The sequence below is a fragment of the Aythya marila genome, assembly GCF_965140915.1.
Source record: "Aythya marila genome assembly, chromosome: Z".
In the NCBI taxonomy this organism is placed as follows: Eukaryota; Metazoa; Chordata; class Aves; order Anseriformes; family Anatidae; genus Aythya; species Aythya marila.
The window spans coordinates 69,781,810-69,803,275 of record NC_139080.1 but is presented as its reverse complement, the minus strand read 5'-3'; the positions used below and the strand labels follow the sequence as shown (position 1 = coordinate 69,803,275).

General features: G+C 42.2%; 2 protein-coding genes across 4 annotated transcripts in view; one reads left to right on the top strand and one right to left on the bottom strand.

Annotated features, from left to right (window-relative positions):
- ACO1 (aconitase 1) overlaps positions 1–21,466 on the top strand; it is a 340,782-nt gene that overhangs the window by 254,733 nt on the left and 64,583 nt on the right. The gene's annotated exons all lie outside the window — the stretch shown is intronic.
- DGKQ (diacylglycerol kinase theta) overlaps positions 1–21,466 on the bottom strand; it is an 89,700-nt gene that overhangs the window by 58,140 nt on the left and 10,094 nt on the right. For all 3 annotated transcript variants that reach the window (XM_082783690.1, XM_082783691.1, XM_082783692.1), the window contains exons 2-3: positions 9,299–9,378; positions 1,478–1,577 (exon numbers count right to left, since the gene is read on the bottom strand). In XM_082783690.1, coding sequence (XP_082639816.1) covers positions 1,478–1,577; positions 9,299–9,378 — 180 coding nt within the window. The remainder of the gene's footprint in view (positions 1–1,477; positions 1,578–9,298; positions 9,379–21,466) is intronic.

Genomic DNA, 21,466 nt, shown 5'->3' with positions numbered 1-21,466 from the left:
CCATTTAATCCATATTAGGAACACAACTCAGAACCTTCAATGAACCAGGAAAAGCATCTGGGCATTTCTGTTACCTAACTATTACACGTGACTTCATGTGTTTCTTGTTTAAAAACATTTCTTGTTTAGAAATGTCTGAAAAAATAAATATCCACTTGCAATGGGTACAAAGCTGATAAAATATAACAATTAAGATAGTAAGAACAAAAAGTCAAAATTTAGAAAGCTTTAACTAAAATAGACCACTAAATCATGGCCATTTTCAAGAATTAAGAAGACATAGCTAGTGAAAATTTTCTCTCTCTCTCTTTTTTTTTTTTAAATGTTTACTTCATGCCACACTGAGTTCTGAACCTTATTAAGACAAGTCACTGGAAAAAACTCTGTGATATCTGTATGTCTTTGACCATCCCACTGAAGCAGCCAATTCACATGGTAATTGTATTAAATGACAGATTCCAATCAGTTGGTGAGATAAATTTTAGATTCATTATGCAACTCACCAGAAAAAAAGCAGAAGCAAAAACACTGCACCGTTTTAAGTCCAAATACTCTGATGAGAGAAACATTTACCCTACACACACACCTAAGCAACCACATCAAATGAGACATTATCTTTAGCATAACTGCAATTCTGAAAGCAGTTCTGAATTGGTTCTTCTCTTATTAGACTCCTTTGCCTCCTTCACTTTTTTTTTGTTTTGTTTTTAAACAGCTCGCTGGCAACATTTATTTAAAATACTAAATTCCACTGAACCTTACAACAACAACAAACCAAGTGCTACTAGAAATTTAGGACAAGAGAGTCAAGGGAGAATTAAGGAGCTGCCTCACAACAAAATCAGTGAAGTATTTGTGCCAACATATATTTCAAATTAATGGAACCTGAAATAGTGTTTGGGTGATTTATTTAATCATTGTTGTTTTTCTTTCTTTCTTTCATTTTTTTCCCAGAGAATGTATGTTAGAACACTCTAAACAGTACTATTTTGACAAATAATGTTTTCAAGTATCTTTCCACCTAATGCACCTCCATCCCCGTTACAAGCAACAGACGTCTGAGTCTAGTGACACAGAGAGAAGTTATATTCAAGTTGTATTCCTATTCTTTTGTAGAGATGGGAAGGTTTTAGGTACATGAATACCTGGCATCTCCCATAACAACAGCTTCCACTGGAAACAGAAAAAAAAATAATACTTCAACAGAGTGAGTCTTTGTCGGAACGGCTTCTCATTCTTTACACATCTCAGGCATGGGCTCATAGCACACCATGAACACGACAGACCTGTGGTGCCTTAACTTGAGGTACACATTTCCACTGTCAGTGAGTGGATAACACAACACGGAAATCTTTCAGACACAGTAAAGGCATTATTGGCACGTATGTACCTACACACCCAAGATACGCACCGTAAGAAAAGCATATGCTACTGGATAACATACAGATGGCTACGCAAGTAGGGCTTTTTAAGTTACCTTCACATCGAAAAGCAGGTGACTCTAGTGACTTTCTGCACACAGTGCAAAACTTTCTTTTGTAATGTCCTGGAGGCCCAAAACAGTGTGCAACTGGAACCTGCCAAAGAAGAACATGTGAAACATTATCAGCTGCAGCTTTCCAAATGGCAGTTACAGCTCATAGAAACTGCTTTACCATGCAGGATAGGATAGCATACACGAAGTGAACTCGAGTAAGCCTTAGAACACATATTTTAAATACCTATTTTTTTTTATAGATATACACATATACATGATATATATATTTTTAAGTGCTAGTCAGCTTCCCGATGATTCACAGTACCGTGAATGCAAAGGTTTCCTTTGGGTTCATTGCCATGCAATGTATCTGGAACCTCTGCTCCTCTCTCAAGTGTTCTTAAATGAATCAAGGACCATTAAACAGTAACAGCTATATATTATATATACACCCTCACACAACATGCCCTAAAGACACATTCAAGACAGTTTCTAAAAGTGTGATGCTGCCACAGTCCAGTATCCTCCACAAGTTTTTCACCTATTCTCCAAATATAACTCTGCCAACTGGCTGGATGGTAAAGAGATTAATCTCCAAACTACATCTGTACTGCTGTTCCTGGTGACTCTATGTTGAAAAGATGTGTTTCAATATCCCCTTGGTAAGAGCTGTACCAACAGTTTTGGCAAGTTTATTTCTTGTATGATCTTTCCTTATCCTAAAAAGATAGGTGTTTTCTTGATTAATATCAAAGATACATTAATATCTTGATTATTAAATGGTAACATTTTAAGGTGGAGGCAAAAGGGAACAATGGAGGAAAGAAGAAGAATTAAGAAGAAATACATTTGAGCTTTATACTTCTTCTAGAGACCACTCTTCCTAAAAGATGCACAGCTCTGTCAAGACTGACATCCACGTTAGAAGGAAGAAGCGTAACTGCATCTTTAAAATGCCAGAACCCAAATAACTTCCATAAAATTATGCTGTGATTAAGGCTAATAACTTTTTTAATCTTTCAAATTTCACATTTTGTATCTCACAAGCCCTTTGGACAAACATATCAGATTTATCTTCTGTTTCTTGCACCACAAAAAAAAATCAACCAACCAAGCAACCAAAAACTTGTGAAGGCTAAAACATGGTTTATTTAAGCATGAAATTAAATTAATCATTCCCAGAAAAAGATTAGGAAATAGAGACATAAGGTACACATAGTTAGAGATACTTTCTTTTCCTCCTAGATCCGTGAGTAAACAGTCCTCCGAGGTTATTGAGAAGGGTATGAAAATTTTCCTTGTAGATTAGGGTTTTCTTATGAACCACCAGTGGCAAATCTGACACGTACTGGCCACACAAAATTGGAGGACCTAAAATGTCCCTTTTGGTTATAAAATTCTAGTTCCCACCCACATTTCTGCCTTTGAAAGCATAGGCACAGTTACACTAAACAATCCTGTACTTTGAGTATGTTCAATGAAATAAGCAAGATAAAGTTTTTCCAGATGTAACATGAGGGGAAAAGAAGACTGCTCGAAGTTTAATCAATAGATTTATCAAGAGAGACTTTCTTTAGCTCTGGAGTGCTCAGTAACCTGCTTTGGACACCCAGCATGGACTTGCAATCCCTTCAACAACTGGTGTTTGAAATACAGAGACCTTTTCTCTCCCTGGCCTTGAGTCTGGCTATTTTATCTTCGAACTGGCATAGAAATGCAGGCTTTTCATTATTGTCATAGTGTTTAATAAGCAAGAGAAGTTCTGCTGAAGAAAAAGGACACTCCATAGATCAAAGCAGAGTTTTGTGTAAAGCAGTGATTAATCTGGAAAGACTGCAGAATAGGACTTTGACTGGAGACAAACTTATCCATGGTCTGACCATACTTATCTAGAAGATTCAAGGGAAAGAGACAAAGTCTAAATCCTGCAGTTATTCAAACCCTGGTGACAATCTTCTAAAGACTCAAGTCAGTGCCAAAGATAAAAGAACAACATACTGATTGAAACACTGGATGTGGAAAAAATAAATAAATAAAAATAAATCAATTCCTTCAATTTCTTACTTTTGGGAACAAGGGAAAGCAGCTTTGTTTATTACAAGCAGTCCTTCTAACTTGCTTTAGAAATTACAGGTACAAAACTGCTGCAGAGCCTGGTGGGAAATGGGATGGGAGTAACATGGAAGAGAAAATGGAAAAGAGCAAGTACAACATAACGAGCTCATCAATCACAGGCTATTTTTCCGAGCAATTTACCACATTTCTTTTGTTGTTGAACGAGTTCCAAGCACCCAATGTATAAACAAATCAAAACTCTTAGACTTGGAAAGCCAGCGAATCAACATGTCAGAATATGAAATGTTATCTATTATTCTTTAATTTATATCCACCTGTATAAGTACAGCAAGCTACAGACACACAAGGGGGCTTAAAGAGAGAAAGTTAATAATTGATGAGAGTTAAAAACTTCTTTTCCAATTCAATTCCTTGAATTACTTTATGCAAACCACAAAAATCGATTCCCAGAGAAAGATACAGAAAATTTCTGCTAGTAATACCATTAAATGACATTTAGTATCGATCAGAAGTCCATCAACAGAAAGTATAATGTTAACACTCTGGCATAAGCTCCAGAATGACCTTGTACTGATGTACAAGATGTTCCTAGTCTCCATTTTGTTTCCTGCCATCTGTTAAGAAATCCAAAGCATTAGTGTTACACATTTCTATAAAAGCTCATTTCAGCTTGCAGTAAGATTCGGTTCTACAGAAATCTAAAGCTTACAGATTCTAACCCCCTTCAGTGCAATCTGTGTGAGTGCTTAGCACAAGACCATGCAATCACATCACACAGAAAGAACAGCAACAAATGCATCATCAGCAACAAATTACTCCAAACTTTGGAAGAAAAACACGGGAAATAACTTTAAAAATTGTTCCTCGTTCTGAAATGCCACGGAGTGTCAAGCACACGGTGAACAGCAGATCATCAGTTTAATGTGTTTTTCCACTGAAGTGCAATCACAATGTACAGAGCAGCCCAGCTGCCACCCGAACCATCTCACAGACCTGCCTCAGGTCAGGTCAAATACTACTTGTCTGCAATCTTCCAGATACCTCAGTAGAGGAAGAACACAAATGCCTATTCTTTACCCAGCTGCAGATGCTATTCCACCAGCTGAGGCAAAAAGATTTTAGCCTGAATCTTGAAAAAAAATGCCCCCCAGCTAGTCACAGATCTTTCATGGACAGATCTTTCATTTGCTTGAAGCCTCTCCGCTTCATTAATGAAAGGTCTTTATTTCTGCAACACAAGTACTCTGCATTTTGCACTGTATTTCTTCTTTTTCCTTTTATGGACAAAGCCAGTCAATTGCTCTTTGTGTCCAAACTGAAGATCTTCCTTTGTGCACCCCATGTATCAGTCGGTGTTACAAAGGAACTTTAAGTACACACTCCACTTGCAAGGTTTGAAATCGGGTGTGAATGCAAAGAGAAGCAGTATCATAGGACAGCAGAGGAAAGAAATTTCAATATTCAGAATTAGTTATCAAAATGTTAATTGGTGCTAATGCAAGGAAAGAATGCACACATCAATTGCCTTCTGAAACAGTGCAGCTGGGGGCCAAGTGTTGAAATTTAGGGACAGACCTACCTGCTAAGATCAGATCAGCCTGAGTCCAGCAATTTCTATGACAGGCACCCTGTTAAAAAGCCCACATACCACTATAGCGAAGCCTATAGCCAAATAAAAGGGGAAGAAGAAAGAGAACAAGAACTTTCCCCCAAAATGGTTTTCATAATGCATGAAAGAGGAAAAACATTAAGCACACATTTTTTTGCTTTCAAATTCATGTTACACATCTAACTCCTGGCTTCCTCCCCAGAAAAGCACTTACATACAAGAGGGACAGGACAAAAAGTCCCTTGACAGATGCACATGAAATATACAATAATTTTAAGATGAGACTTAACAGTAGTAAGGCAACCAGCTTATTTACAAACACTGCATTTCAGCAGGTCTTCTACAGCTCTCTGGTAATGAGAAGCAGTAGAAGAAGCTCACCGAGAATTCACTGAAGCATTTTTCCCCGCGTAAAAGACATAACACCTGCAACTAGTATATAGGAATGACTCTCCAAAATTGTGTTCTGATTTTTTTTTTCTCTTCTGCTCTCTTGAAGCAATCACAGAAAAATCCATCTGACAGCTGAATGAGACTGCGAGAATTTATAATCCCAAGGCAAGTGAAGCGGTAACCAAGCTTTGATGATCTCCATCTCCCATTTTGTCAGGGCTTCCCACTGCTTCTTGGGTAGGGAGAAAGAGGTAAGGAGGGAAAAGAAACAGGAGAGAGGTTGTGTCCCAGTGCAGTCGCCTTTCAGCTGCAGAAGAATTAGGTGCTGCTGCTGCACGTCTACTAACTGCCCAAATCAGAATAGATTATCAGAAGTGTTGGCGTATTTACCCTAACCTGCGTGACCTTTCCTCTCTGCTACTTTCAATTTTTCTGTCAGATCATGAGAAATACAGGAACTGACCCACACAGCCAACTGCACACATGTGAACGCAGCACCCAGACAGAGAGGCTCAGGTCAGCAAACAGGAGCAACAACGCCTGCTGCTCCCAGCAGAGACCTCTGTGAGCTCCACAACCTCATTCAGTATCACAACCTCTAAAAGCAGCAGCTATCCAAGCTCAGAACCACAAAGCCACATTTTATTTTTAGCATAAAAACCTTCACAAGAAGCTGATGGCCTCAACCAGCATGTTTCCACTCCAGACAACCTGGCTTTAAGAACAAAGGCACTTAGTGACATTTTGCAAACAGTTTATCAACCCTTCTTGAAGTGGAAACGTTTAGAAAACATTACAGCAATGCCCAACACAAAAACAAATTGAGGAAAAACAAGTATCGTAAATGTCCAACTTCACTAAAACTACTTGTATTATACTCTCGTTTATATTTAGTGTTCAAAGTACAGCTATATACAACCACCCCTCACTTACATGGCAAATTTAAGAGGCAAAAATTTGTGACTCATTGTTACCTAACAAAGGAAAAGAAAACCTTGCATTTCACATGCAGTCAAACAGATTTTGTTTTCATTGTTATTTTGTCTTTTGTTTGGACTTTTTTTTTTTAAACACATGCCTCAGAGTAGGCAAATACCTATGGGAATGTAGGGAGGAGTGTGTTTAAACTTAGACAAGTTGCAGAGACCTCAGCAGTGGAACAAACCTTGCAAACCATAAAAAAACAGGCTTGCTCAGAAGACCAATCTGTGAAGTTTCATTTCGAAACATCATGACCTGGATCCAGTCTGGAACAACGAGTGCAGGTGAGAATGATTAGTAATAGTGCAGGAAAACTCCTTAGGGCAGCCTAAAGAGCAAACTCATTAAGAATTATCTGAGACTGGATGTAGCCATGGCATGCTTGCAACTCTGTGGGCCTTTACTTGACCCTAGGAAGGAAACCCTACTCTCAGGAATGAAAGTTTCCATGAAATGTCTGCTGAAAAATGATTCTCTGACAGTTTGGCTTAGTACTCAATGACATACAGTCTGATGAGCTTTAGCGATTGCCCTCTTCTCTAGATGAAATCCAGGGGATTAAAAAAAAATAAAAAAATCTGATTTCTGTAACACACTGAATATTAACATGCTAGAAGGAAGTATCAGAAAAAAATCCTACCTGTGATCCCTCCTACACTGGACCTTTTAATAAAAAGATACATTCAAGTTATCTGAAAGCACCCAGAGATTAAGAAAATAAACTCTCCACACATTCTATAAATGACCATCATTCACTTTTTGCTCTGTTTTGTTTTTGAAGCAAGTGCCAAATTCAACATTTACTTCGACAGAACTTGCATGCAAAACAACATCTCCCATATGTCAGACTTCACTTCCACAGAAGACCAGGATTAATGCAACCTGGATGACTATGTCAAGGATGACAAGCCTGTCTAGAAAGAATAGCACAATGCTGTATTTTTGAAACATAATCATTACAACTTAACATGGATAAGGCAGACGACTTCACAGCTAAATTTGGCAACGCTGAACAGCAAACAGTCTTGAGAGCAGACAACAGCACTCCTAAGTTCCACTGCACAGTAAGATTACTCAGATTTGATGTGTAAACGAAGAACAATTAGATCAAATGTATGTGTTGGGGCAAGTAGGGAACAGGAACTGGCAAGGGAACAAAACAAACCCCTGAACTGATGCCCATGACTGGTGAAAGTAGGACCATTAATGTATTTCAGTGCATGATGTTCAACATGCAAAAGCAAAGCAACAAGTACTATTTTGGACAATAAATTATATGTAGAGCAAATTTACAAAAGAAGAAGTCAAGAATGTTCAGAAGTTTGGCTCTGAACTTAATGAATACTTCTAAATTAGATGTGTACTATGCCCCTAAAGATCCCTCTGCTGTGTGACTCATCATTCCTTTTCCCATGCCACAACTGACTGCCAGCATACTGGAACAGTAAAGATGCTAATTCTTAGTAATAACATTTCTCACCACCTACATGTCCCTTCAGTGGGGTTGGAAGAATAATAGCAATATTTCTTATTCTTTCACTGGCGACATTCTGTGCATCAGCCAACTTTTTCCCAATCTAAATTACACCTCCCAAGATGAAAGTACGTGGGGAAGATGAAGTATGTAGCAAAGGCTGAACAGCAGCAGCATCTAGACAAAGCACCTCAAATAAAAACGAGTGGGTAATGTCTCTGTCTGCTTCCTGTAACTCTAGTTACGTGCTGTTTTAGACCTTCTCCTGCCATCCCCTACATAGGCTTCCACGACTTAAAGGAACCCGTAAAGCTTTTTTGAATGCAAAAAAGCCCCCCTTGCAGGTTCCCAGATCTATACAGTGAGTATCTCATAAACATGGTTTTAGTCAGTGAGGTCTGTAAGGCTCACCATTTTCTCATTTTGATTTTACAGCAGTCTCATTTGACTTTTGCATAATGCTCTGTACGGTATTTGTAGTGTCTTCCTACTTATCTAGAAAGCTTCTCACCCCTTTTTTCCCTCCAGGTGGATAACACACAGTTTTCTCCTCAATTTAGCTTCTTAATACCATAGTTGCAACACATTATCATCTTCAAAATCAATCCCTCTCTTTCACCTAAAGTCATGGGGCAGAAAAGGTCACAGGGCATCTGAAGAGAGTATACTTTATTAATAACCAAAATACATACATTTGAACTCTTACCATCAGTTGGAAGCCCTGTCTTTAGATTTTATTTTATTTTTTTATTTTTTTACTTATTTTAAGTCCTATGCTTTTAATGCAACACCTTTATTCTCTGGACACAATAAGCAAGCAAATTCTCAAGAGCAGTAATCAATAGAAGCCAAACACAGCCCCTTCACTAGTCAGAAAAGCTTTAGCATTTTTCCAGTAAGGTGTAATTACTGCTGAAAAAAATGGTGGTAGTCAGAGTTCTTCAAGTATGATACATGGTATAGTTTCCTGAGAGCACTGATTTCAATCAGTCACCCCATTCCATTACTGTGAGACTTCCAGGTAATGACACAATTAAAAATGTCTAGTAATATATAAAGAATGCAAATAACCACTCTTTGAAGACAGACTGTCTACAGCTGCCCATATCAGGGACGTTTCAAAGGAAATGTATATTTTTTTCTCTGAGCAGCCATAAAAGTTTAAGTGATGACTAACACGATTGATTTAAGCATTTTAATATTAACAAGCTGTACTACACCGTATTATCTAGCGATAAATCTGTGCCGTTGTGCCATGAAGGAGACATGACAGCGTGTGCTTACTCACCCTTACAAGGCTGGGAGCAATACATGAACAAGGTATCTTGACATTCTTGAGGCACTTTTCATGAGACATGAAGTTGCAAACTGTGGAAATCAAACAAAGAACTGTAAGCAAGTCTTTCACAAAGAAGGGACATTTTGGTGGAAAAAAAAAAAAAGAAAGAAGAAAACAACAACAAAAAATAATCACATTGAGTGAAATACGGTTGGGAAAACATCTTCTTAATCACATTTGCTCTCCACTAGATATGGTATCTACACGACTGTTATATGTCTCCAGCCAGTTTTGTTACCAAGATGTTGGTGATAGAAAATAAAGGAGGAGAGCTTATCTGAATGCATTGCAGGCCAGCAGCAAATCATTCCCCCCTAGACTCACTCTCTCTAAGTGCCAAAATGAGCTCTTAATTTTTCAGAAGAGATTTTAAGCAGCCTGTGGTCCAAAAGATCTCTTTGATGTTGCCAGAGTAGATGGACGTGTTTAAAAGGGATTTTTTCTAAAAGCTAGTGCATGTGACAGGAATAAATAGGAAGACAGCATTCACACTCACCAAGCGTAATGGATGAAGAGACAAAACTAAAAGCAGTTACATGCAGCTTTGAAAGTTGAGAGCAATTAATTATTTTATTTATGTATTTATTTATTTATTACTGTGTCAGTATCAGATTTAGGATTTCACCCAAGCTTTATTAAATGCATTTTGACCAAGACAGTGTTTGATGACTCGTTTTTCATGGGGATGCTATTATCCACAGCTCCGTGCCGTGGGTTTACAGGTTTAGTTTGCACACAGGGAACAAGGGATTCTTTATCTCTTTCCCACCACCTCGCACCAACGAACTAATACGCCATGCAGGTATGGCTTTAGAGTCATCCACCTTTCAGAATTACTCTCTTCCAGGTCAAGCACGAAGCCTTAAGCGTACAAGCTCTGGCCTCAGTCCCTCATGTGGAAGCACCTTTCCAGAGCTTCTGGCAGAAGATCCCTCACGAGTTGCAGTGATCTTGGTACACATGAAGTTTTTGCACGTCCCTGGTTTTCAGAAGCATGCTGCACGCTTCCTAAGCTTCATGAGCAACTGCAGAAAACCCACATCAAGCTTCCCATCTGCAGCCCATGTGCAGGACTCACGTTGCTGTTACTGGTAGCATGTGCTCATGCCATCACAGGCAGACCATTTTCTTCTCCTCCCCCTTCTCCAGCTCATTTACTTGTGATTTCACAACACCACCTTCTCCCGTGTCAACACAACAATTTAAATGCAGGCCCACTCCTTTCTGTGTCTTACTGTCAGCCCACAGAAAGCAACCTTTCCTTTCGGTGGCATGGAAAGGAAGATGACCCCACTCATATAAGCGCTCCTTTTAATATGTGTGGTAGGCTGACATTTGCTTTTCATCTGTCTGGAAGTCATGGAGGAAAAAAAAACCACTGCAAGTCATTGCTGTGCTATTCGCCATCCATGGCTGAACCCAGAGTGACCACTACGGAAATGAAATGCAAAGCAGGAACAGAGCAGATTGAGGCCTTCTGTTTGGTGCTATCAGGTGTTACATCTACCTCTATGGCTGATAATATTCCTGACTCCATGGGGCAGATAAGCAGCAGGAACAGCCAACGAAGGGGTGATAAAGGAGATTCTCAGAGCTGAAAATGCAGACACCCAACGTATGTAAATGTCACGTGAAGGAGCATACAGCACATCAGCACAGATGAAACCGAGGAGAATCTAGTAATTGTAGATGCATCTCCTGCTCCAAAAAAGCAGGACAGACCCAGAATGGTGAATTCTTATGAATTCACTTAGATTGGATGTAGATGTAGGCTGTAGACATGGACGTAGACAGGTGAAACCGAGTCTCCCCTCAGGTCTCCACAACATTTCCACTCAGGCTTGCAGGAAGGCAGCTGGCTGCTGTGCAGACAGGTCTGAAGAGGCTGCAGGAAAAAAGCTAGCTGCCCACTTCCCACCAGTCTGGGTTTTACCACGCACGCTACCACCAGAAAACATTTGCCCCAACCACTCGTTTAGGAAGCCTCTTCACTATTTTGCGGGTGGTCCCTGAAGTTTAAGCTGAACCTGTCTAGGTGCAGGGGGCTGGCAGGAGCAAGCTGACAGAGGTTGTTAGGTCCCCAGCCTGCAAAAGGTGACAACATGAAGCTTCAGACACCTACAGGCTGCTCTCAAGAGCTTCACATAGGGGTGAGAGAGAGTCAAGGAGGAAACTTCAGTGACTAAAGAAATTAATTAAAATGGCAGCTTTCTCCTGCATTTTCCTAGTTCTCAACTAGTCAGACCACAAAGGGAAGAACAGAGCAACGCAATGTAGATGGCTCCCACAAACGTTTTGATCTGGAAGAAGCAGCAGACAACATAAGTCTGCAAGACCAGGTGGCTACTGCCTAAATTTTAAGTGTGCTCAATAACAAGTCAACCAACCCCTACAGAAACACCTCGGGGAATTCACAGAAGAATGCTCTAAATCAGCCAACAGAAGTGGGCCTTCTCTCTCCCCTGGGCATGGACCTTGAGATGTTCTCCATTTACGCAGCCAACCCAAGTCACTGCATAAAGGCAGCACCTCATGGTTCAGCTGAAGAAACATGTACTAAAGAAGAATGCAAGGCAGCAACTTTGGGAAAGCCAGAAGTTGTCACAGATAGAGACAACATTCAAAGTACTGAATTTCCTAGAATTTTCATGGAAAAGTTGGGAGCATTTGCACAGAATCAAATTAAGAAGTGTTAGCAGACAAACGCAGGAGGTAGCAGTGCTCAAGAGGAGATTCTAACGTTCTTCATGAAAGGTTTCCACGAGTTTTTCAGGAGGTTCATGCCTCCACTGCTTGTCACGTGCATTGAGTCCAGCAGAGAGGACACCCCTAGCTAAGTGTCGTTTCCCTGTCCCACAGGGGCCAACACAAGCACATTTAGCACTTGTAGCTCTAAAAGTAGAGCTACCAAATTGCTCTCCAAGGAGGACCAAGGAATGCCAATACAAAGACCAAAGCAGGTTTGCCCCTCTCCTCGAAGTGTGACAGACTTAACACAAGACTCACTCTGGACCTACCGACACGTGTGTTCGTAACCCAGGAGCATCCATCTCATTTCAGTGGGCACACAGTTTGAGCTTAACAAAACTGCAGTTCTTCCTCCAAACACACCCTCCAATGCTTTCCCGGAGCAGGGCCTACCTAAATATTTCCCAGATTGCCACCTGCGCTCATCCTGACATCCTCCTCTGCCTCTGGTCCATACACCCCACAATTCAGGTGCACCAGCATCACAAGCAGCAACCACGCTCTCTCCTCCTCCCAGCAATCCCCTCTTGCTGTCTGCGCGATCTGATCCTCTTCGTGCTGCAGGGAGCTCTCTCCATGCACGCCCTGCATGCACAGGAGACCTGCAGCAAGCTCCAGAAATTCACAAGAAACACCACAACATCTCTGTCGCATGGACAGCACTGGGAAAATATCATCTCCTATCGTGAAGAGACAACACGACCTCTCAGTATTGCCTGGGTGAGTTGGCAGATAGCAATTTTGTTCAGTTCTGCATGAACGCCAGAGCTCACTAGCTCGCACTGTGCTCACCTGCACAAATTGCCACTCTCAGCAAGCACCTGCCAGAGTTTCTTCTAACCTTTTAACTACAGTTAGCGATCGCTGAACGACCCAGTTGACTAAATGGCTTTTTTTGTTTGTTTGTTTGTTTTTAAAACAAACATTAGCTCAGCCACAAATGGACTAGTAACTCAGAATTGTTTTCCCAGCTATCAGTGTACATTAAGTTTTTCATTTCTGGAAAAACATAAGAGCAACACATTAAAGCACATACTCAACTCATTAATGTGAATATAAATAAAACTAAATGAAAAGCAATAATTCACTGGGGCATCTTGTTAAATTTAAGACTTGGAAGAAATCCCTGTCTCAGAGGGTTTACAGGACAGGATTGCCTGACATGTGAAAGGAGAGCACAAATGAAAACTCTCTGCATTTCTCTACAAAAAAACCTGAAAGGCTACATAGGCATTTGTGCGTGTCACCTTCAAGCACTCCACCTTACATTCATCAGCCCCTGGCAATACGACAGTGGACTGAAATTAAATCACTCAAAACAAAGATTCCCCTGCAGTCCTCAGCAGCCACCGTCCCTTTTAAACTCTCAGCTCACTACTGCCCTTTCAGAGGGGGTGGTAGGCATCTGGAGCAGCATCCACATCCACATCTCTACCAAGGCACCACAGCCCAGATCCCACCTGCAGCCTTGTCCAAGTTCATTGCTTCCCTTTATCGCTTCTGTCTGCTGCTCAAAAGCAGGCCTGCCCTCAGTCTGGTTTTATTTCAGCATTTCACATGTGGTGAATGCCAACTTTCAGTTCCAGGCAGGTCCTTTCCATGTTCGCTAGCCGTGGCTACATCTATCTGCTGGTAAAACGTTCGGAAAAAAACAACAAATAAAAGGTTGTGGTTACAGCCAACAACTGACTCTGGCACCAGACCACCCTTTGGGTAGGCAGGGGAGCATTGCCAGCATTTCCTTGAATGTATGGAAACCGCAGGACGAAAAAAAAAAAAAAGGGTGGTTCTACTAGATTAAATTTTGTGCAGCTTTTACCCGACACCGGTTGCCTGCAAGTGTTACAGATGATAGCTCTCCAAACATACATCATCCTGAAAGGGTCATCTGTAAAAAAGATGAAGCAGTAGATGGGGAAATAGAGGTGAAATCCTCAATGAGTATCTGAAGTGCAACTTTAGAAGTACTCCTACTGCCTTGAATTGGAATACACAGCAGTTTTAGGCTTAAATTTGAATGTATTCACCTTAAAAACTGAGCACATTTAGAAATAGCTTCCTGTATTAGATGCAGGTTGTACAATTATGTTTTCCCCATCTCTAACCTTACTGCACTTCCTCTCTTTATCATAACACACCGCAACCCAGGACTCTTTCTCCTCCTTCGTGCCACAACCTTCAGCTCGTTAAGGCTTTCTATGCATCAGACAAAACTCATCCGCAATAAATTTTTTGCTTTTCCAGCTGAAGAAATCCCAGCAGCTACCAGCAGCAGCACTGCTGCCAAGCAAAGTCAGCTGACAAGAAGCAGGACCTTGATGAGAGCTTGCACCTGCCTCCAGGCTGCAAACACCACGGCGGTGGGCACCACGAATACGGGTCTGCTGCTGCTTGGGGCTGGGTGGACTCCCTGGAAAGGCAGCGTGTGTGCATCTTCCCTTCCATGCTGCCACGCACGCGGCCCTGCAGACCCACCTCTCCGAGGCATCGAGTCAAGCAGCAGCCTCTCGGCAGCACGAAGAATATGCGGTTCAGTTTCAAGCCCTCTGCTTCACAGGAAATGTTTTAAATGCAGCAGGTACTACAGAAAGAATGAGCGCTCGTGCCATTTCCTCCAAAGAGGTAATTTACTCCAGCGGGGGAAATTTTTTGATTCTTTTTCAATAATTTCAGTATTTTTCATTTTCATTAACCGCAGTAGAGAGCACTAATGTTAAGAGTGGAGCAGGCTTTCAGAGAAAGTACACCTAACACAGCCTGAAGAGCTAGGGTCACTCTCATATGCTGTAAATAAATTAGCGTGACTCCCTGAAGCTCACTGAAGCACAACAACTCGCATAAGCCAAGATTCTTTTCCTTCAAGTCAATACAGCAGATTATAAATTAGAACACGTAGCATACATCTCATTTTCATCAAGACAAAGAATGAATGAGAGGTAAATTATACCCTCAGCTACATTGCCAGGCTTCCTGTCAACGTTACTGGTGAGAAGAGATATCCATCAGTACTTCTAGCAACGTAAATACTCCTCTTAACTAGACATAATTATTACAAATCTTTGCTCTGTACATCAGCAACTTAAATAAGGCATCAACAACGCAGAGCAAGAGGGAGTACTTGAATTTGCCTGTGCTGCATCAAGCCAACACTGCAACCTACTCTCCGGCTACAGGCATTTCCTCTCCCCAAAGACAGAACTACGAGGAGTTCTTCAGAATTATGAAACGTTCGCCAGCTCCACTCTGAGAACGCTACAAATTCTGTGATTAACAGAAGAATCTTGGCATTTATCAAAACAAATCCCTGTGGGAATGTAGAGGTCTCACATGGTTTTCTCCCAAAAAAGGCACCTACTCAGGAAGGAAGAGTCGAGGATGTTCCTGAACACAAAGGATGATGGAAGCATTAGGATTTAAATCCTCTTCTCAGAGCTGCAAACTGAAACCCAGCTCATGAAGAAAGGCAGAAGAGCAGTAACAAGTCTGCCCCAGTTGGTTTCAAACATCCAGGCTATGGTTTAAACAGCGTTTTATTTCTGTAGCACATACCTACATTGCTCAAAATTGTTTTTTTGCAGAAGTATGTACTATTTTGGGCATGAACCTCAGTACGTTCCAGAGTTAACTGTAATGAAATTATGTAGGTAATACATTAATTTTTACAGAAATCCAGGCAGCAAATGGCCTCAAGAGCTCAGCTAATCTTGCATTCCTGACAGGCATCAGCCAAACATGCTCCAGAAATCCACCCAGGAGAGACAATCCACAGCCTCACCCTGTATCCTTCCAAGCCCTTGCTGTTAGGAGCCCAGTGCTTGATGTGCAAAAGCCGAATCTCCCTCATTAAAAGGTATGTCTAGCATTTCTTGCCCTGTTTGCTACAACCATGAAGAACCATATATCTTCCTTTCTCTTTGCAACTGTTTTTACAGCTAGCTACGACAGCGAGGCAAGGTGGTGGTGGTTATTTCAACCTTCAAAGGGGCTTATTTTGGGCATGTACTGACAGTGGAACAGAAAGCAGAGCAGAAAACACAAAGTGGCAAATCTTATCTTGTCTTTCAGGTGGTTATTTCTTACCTCTCCCCTCCCAGAAGAAAAAAGACAGTGCTCAGCAAGTTGAAAAACATCTCTGTTATTAAGAACACTTGCTATCACTGCTAGAATTCAAGAAAGAAAGAAAAAAAAAAAAAGACAGCAAGTGTTTATTCAGTTCAGCCACTTTCCCCAACTTGACCCTAAAACACAGAAGGGCCCCCTGGACTTCTGGCGGATCACTAAACCAAACTATTTCAACTCAGGACCTGGAAAGGTTTCCAAAACAACACTTCTATTTGTCAGCATTTGTAAGATGGTGTAGCTTTTGCTCCAGCCCTGCAGGGCTCCACGTCTCAGCACAGTAGCAGTGGTTTCTGAAGAGGCTGTTTGGAGCAGCTGGGGAAGAAAGATGGGTCCAGAGTAGCCGAAAATGGAAGTCAGCTTGTTCAGATCAGTTCAATAAAAATACACAGGCACACAATGGCAAGGATGTTCTGCGCAGAAGGTGTTGCTGCTGCTGTGTACTTGAAGGCTGGGAGGAGGAAGTGCAACTGCCTGTAGATGGACGGAGCACAAACAAACAAGGAATCTAGCAACGCCGTGGAGCAAACCAGAGCTTCAAAGCTGTTGTGCAAGCCAACTCAAACAGTCTCTACTTTCCAAACAATGAATCAGTGGGACTTAAAGGGCATGTGAGCACCAAGACAACTCAGGCCAAGTCACCCTAACACAATCAAAACAGTTTTATTTTGGTCAGAATTGGGAAGGTTATTTCCTCCTCCCCTCCTGCTCTTCCAGAGCATGCTCATGATGTGACACAGGCCAAAACACAAGCTAAGCTTCCCGCGTCTCTGCCATGTAGGGGCCTTTTCGCTCACCCCTGCAGTTGTCCTTGGTCCTGCGAGCAGGCTGTTTTGCTCAGCAGGACTGCCTTTGTGTTCACTGAAGAGATCCATTGATAATTAGAAGACAATAGCTTTGAGGAAATGCCCAGAGGCTAAGCACTCACAGATTGGAGAAAAATACATTTTTTAAAATCTCTCTTTTTTTTAAAAATGAATATAAAACACGTCGTTATCAGGTAGATTATACAAACAGCAGCACTCAAGCTAATGGATGAGAGGGACTTTTCATCAGTAACTTGAAAGCACTGTTCTCTTTTCACAGGAAGCTTGCAGGACTAAATTTTACATTTGCTACACAGCTTTGAGCTCCTTTTCCATTGTAACAGCTTGCCAACACAGACACATTTAGCTTTTGTGTTTAGGACTGTGACCACAGGGCAGTCTGAATACTGTGACTATTCACTGAGAGGAATGCTGGACGCAGCCATGCTCCTTGCCAGCTTGTTTCCCAATTCAGCAGAAACACGCGAAGACCTGTGTGCGATATTGGTGTGCTCTCTCAGGCAAGGCATAACCTAGGATAAGTTTAGAAGTCTGTTGTGCAATGCTTGCTAAATGTCACCAGAGAAGCTGTCACCAGAAGCTGTGGCCGGCCCAGGACGCCTCACACAATGGCAGGGCAGGGATGGAAAAATCTCTGAAAGCTTTAAGAAGTCAGGCGTTAAAACACCTTCCTCTCTCACTGCAGTGTCTTACAGTTCATTTTTACCACGTTGTGAATTCCATTTCTCTGCAAATCCACTGAGATTTGGAAACCTGTTGAGATTTTCTCATCATTTACTGAGCGTCTTACTGATCAGTCATACATGCCAGGTCCTTTCTGGGACTCTCGTCTTACTCACTAACCATCCATGCTTATCCCTGCTTTAAAAAGAGCTACAAGGATATGCTCCATCTGACCATAACGCAGTTTCCCCCTGCACAGTGGGGATAGCGTGGTATTTTACGCTTCCAAAACTGCCTGCATGACAGCAAGCTCTATATATAGGTACAGATACCCAAAAGAAATGTTTTCAAAACATCTGAGCTCTGTAATTTCAAGGCAGCGCACTCGAATCCCTATTCATTTGTATTTCAGATGTCACTGTTAGGAAACAACATAGAAACCAGTCAAGTGAAAACAAGACAAGCCACTGAATAACGAGGCAGAGTCAAATGAATTCAGTGATATACTTGGACTGTCAATCATGAAAGCACTGATTTGGTTACGTAGGCCTGATTGACTTGTGGCAACCTTACAGAGCCCCTGTGCTGCACCAAGGACCTCTCTCTTTCTCTCATCAGCAGGCTGCGAATAGTCCAGGGTCAACAACAAGCCTCATTTTGTTTCTCCGTCCTCCCTGGCACGGTAAGCCCTGAACTGACAAATGAACAGGTCCTCACCTGTCAGAAAAGCACCCTCACCGTCCTCCATCCCCTGTCTTCACCCAGAGCAGGCTCCCCAAACCCTGCTGTGCAGGCAAAGCCAGGGCACCTGCAGCTGCAGGGGCAACGAAGCCACCCACGCTCGGCGTTTTGCTCCACCAGGGTTTTGCACTTTGGGAGCAAGAAACAGTGGCACAAGCAGGCTGTACCACCATGGTAAAAGTGCCATTTCTACCTGGTCAAGAGGCTGTCCCCAGGTCATACCCACATCCAGCAGAAGTCCTAGACACCCTACATATAACAAGAAGAAAGTCTTCAGCCAACACGGTGAGGTCCTCTCCTTCCATGCTGTAAGATATGTCCAGTGACAATACAGTCTGGCTGAGTACAGGCCTCAATAAACAAAAAAGGTAAGTTTTGTATATACTTTACTTTCTCCTCTCAACAGAAAGCTGGGACAGACTTCCCACCTCTGAAATAATTTGGGCACAGGATTTCAAAGGCACGTGGTTTCTGCTTAGAACAAGTCCCTGGCATTACGAGATTTTTTTCTTTCTTCGACAGATGGCTAGTGCTTAACTCACATTTACACCCAGAACGCATCAACACCTTCCTTTTCCTTCAGTTTTAGCCCACAGACAGGACCATGGTGTCTTGGGACAAGATGCTGGCTCACTGCTAGAAAACAAGAAATTTCCAAGAGGGCAATTTTCCAAGAAGTTTTCCAGCACTGGGATAGAACTTGGCAAATTAACCTCTTGACAGTTTCCCCAGAAGATCCTCAGAGGAGGAGGCATCCTGTTCACAACGTGGAGTTGTACAGGGAGCCTGGAGGGATGCAGTTCCTCCCCTTCCGTCCACTGAATTCATTTTTCCACTGAAGTGGCTCTTGCATGGGAATTGACACCCGCGATGCCACACCAACAGGCCTCTGGGGTGGCTGTACCTCCCAGCCCAACAAAGAGGAACCACAGCCTCCCATTCTCTGGCTCCGAACCATGGACATCTGCCTGTCTGAGGGACAACAATTAAGCACTCCAGTAGCTTCCATACAGGCTAGAGGATGAAGGCTGCCCATATAAACCAGATGCCAGCCAAAAATGGCACGGCTTTCCCCTCTTTGCCTTCCCAAGGTAAATACACTTTAGAGTTCACATAAACCTGCAAAGGCCTTGAGCCCAGTGCAGTGGTGTGGACACCACACTCAGCACCTAGAGCATGTCCTGGTCCTACAGATCAGCATCTGTCAGAACCCCCCCGAGGTCCTGTACCTGCAGGGAAGGAAGGGGTGTACCTCCTCATGCTCCTGGAAGGCACAGCAGGGATCTTTTGGTGACAGCCAACTCAGAATTTCAGCAAGATGCCATAGGGATAAGAAGAAAATCACACATCACCTGCCATTACGGACAACCCCCTTGAAAAGCACTTAAATAACACTCTTTTCCCTGGCTTTATCTAAAGCTGAAGCCTCTTTTGTCCTCTAGTGTACAACTGCCCACGCTATTAACTGAACTGTGGATTAAAAAAACAAGGGCTACAGCAGAGAAATGCCAGCTCTGCGGCGTCTGTAAGCAAAGAGGGAAGGCAGGGGCAGAGAAACGTGTAGCAGGTAAAAACAGGAGAGCTCAGAGGGAGACTCAGCCAGTCCCAAGGAGGACGTGCACACCAGTGTCATGAATACTAAAGACATGGTACTTAACACCCTGCAGCAGTTGTCTGCAACAGCTTCTCCAATTTACTGCTTTCAAATCCAGGCTTTACAAAGAGAAACTTTGTCAATTGTTTACCATCCTTCTCCAGCTGACTCGGGGTTACTGGGCAAAACAAAGAGCTATAGCTGGCAGTATTCAGAACAAAACAGCACAACACCAACCACAAGGTGGTCCCACCCCGGCCCTCGGTTTTAAGGAAACTCCACTAAAACTATTTGACATTCGCTCTAAGCATCCTCACAACCAAATCTTCGTCGTGCCTGGGCAACCGAGCTAAATATTGTAAGTTTCCAGCCCTCAAATACCATGCACAGTTCCCTGCATCACTCCTGCGGGTTGCCTGCCCAGCACAGCGTGCACAACTTCACACACCGCAGTGTCAATGTCACACGTCAGTAACTAGCTTCTGAAAACCCAGGTAAACAACACAGAGGTCTCCTGCACAGAAAAAACAGCCCTGTTAACACTTTTGCAAGTTTAGACACACACCAAAACATCTCCTCACACAAAGGAGAAACAACAAAATCACATCTTTGGGTTTAAAAAAAAAAAGAATTTGAGTTAAATCAGCGGGGCAAACTGTAACAGAATTTAAGGCACAGTAGGACTTCATATGCCATGATGGTATTTTGTCAGAAAACGATGGTGTTGAAACAATTGCCTGGAATCCCTCACAAAACGTCAAGATTTGGTGATGCTCTGAATGTTACAGTATGGGGAAAGGTCTTAATGCAGTCCTGAGACCACAGGGTGCATCACTGGGGGTACGGAGGTACAGTGCACGCATATCGCACGCACACAGAGACCAAATCAATTTGCTCAGCGCCCTGGAGGAAAGAAAGCAAAATTTCCCTCCAAAACACACCTAAGTCTTCGAATGCATTAAGGAAAGAACAGCAGCATTTCATATAAAACAAAAAGTTCCTCCACTCAATGACACAACCAGCATGCCGGAGGGCTGGATTCCCTAGTAGGTGCAGCTCTTTTCACTGCCCCTTTCAGAAAGTGAATACAGAACATGAAAATGCAGTTAAAAAAAAAAAAATTTGAAGAGACTAGAATAAAAAACACAGTTATTCTTAACTACAATAGCACCCACCTACCTCCACTGAAGTTATAATTTTAAAAGAAACACCACGTACAGCTTAAATGTCGGCCAAATTATTAGTATTTTTTAACCCAAGGTAAGTGCTCTTGCTCTTTTAACACGGTAATTTCAACATTATTTAGCACATCTCAACACTTCACATCACCATGAAACACAACAAAACAAGGGAGGAAAGAAAAAGAGCAGTTGCCATGGTAACCCCTACCTCTCATTCCTGTAGTGCTCTGTTTCCAAAGTGCAG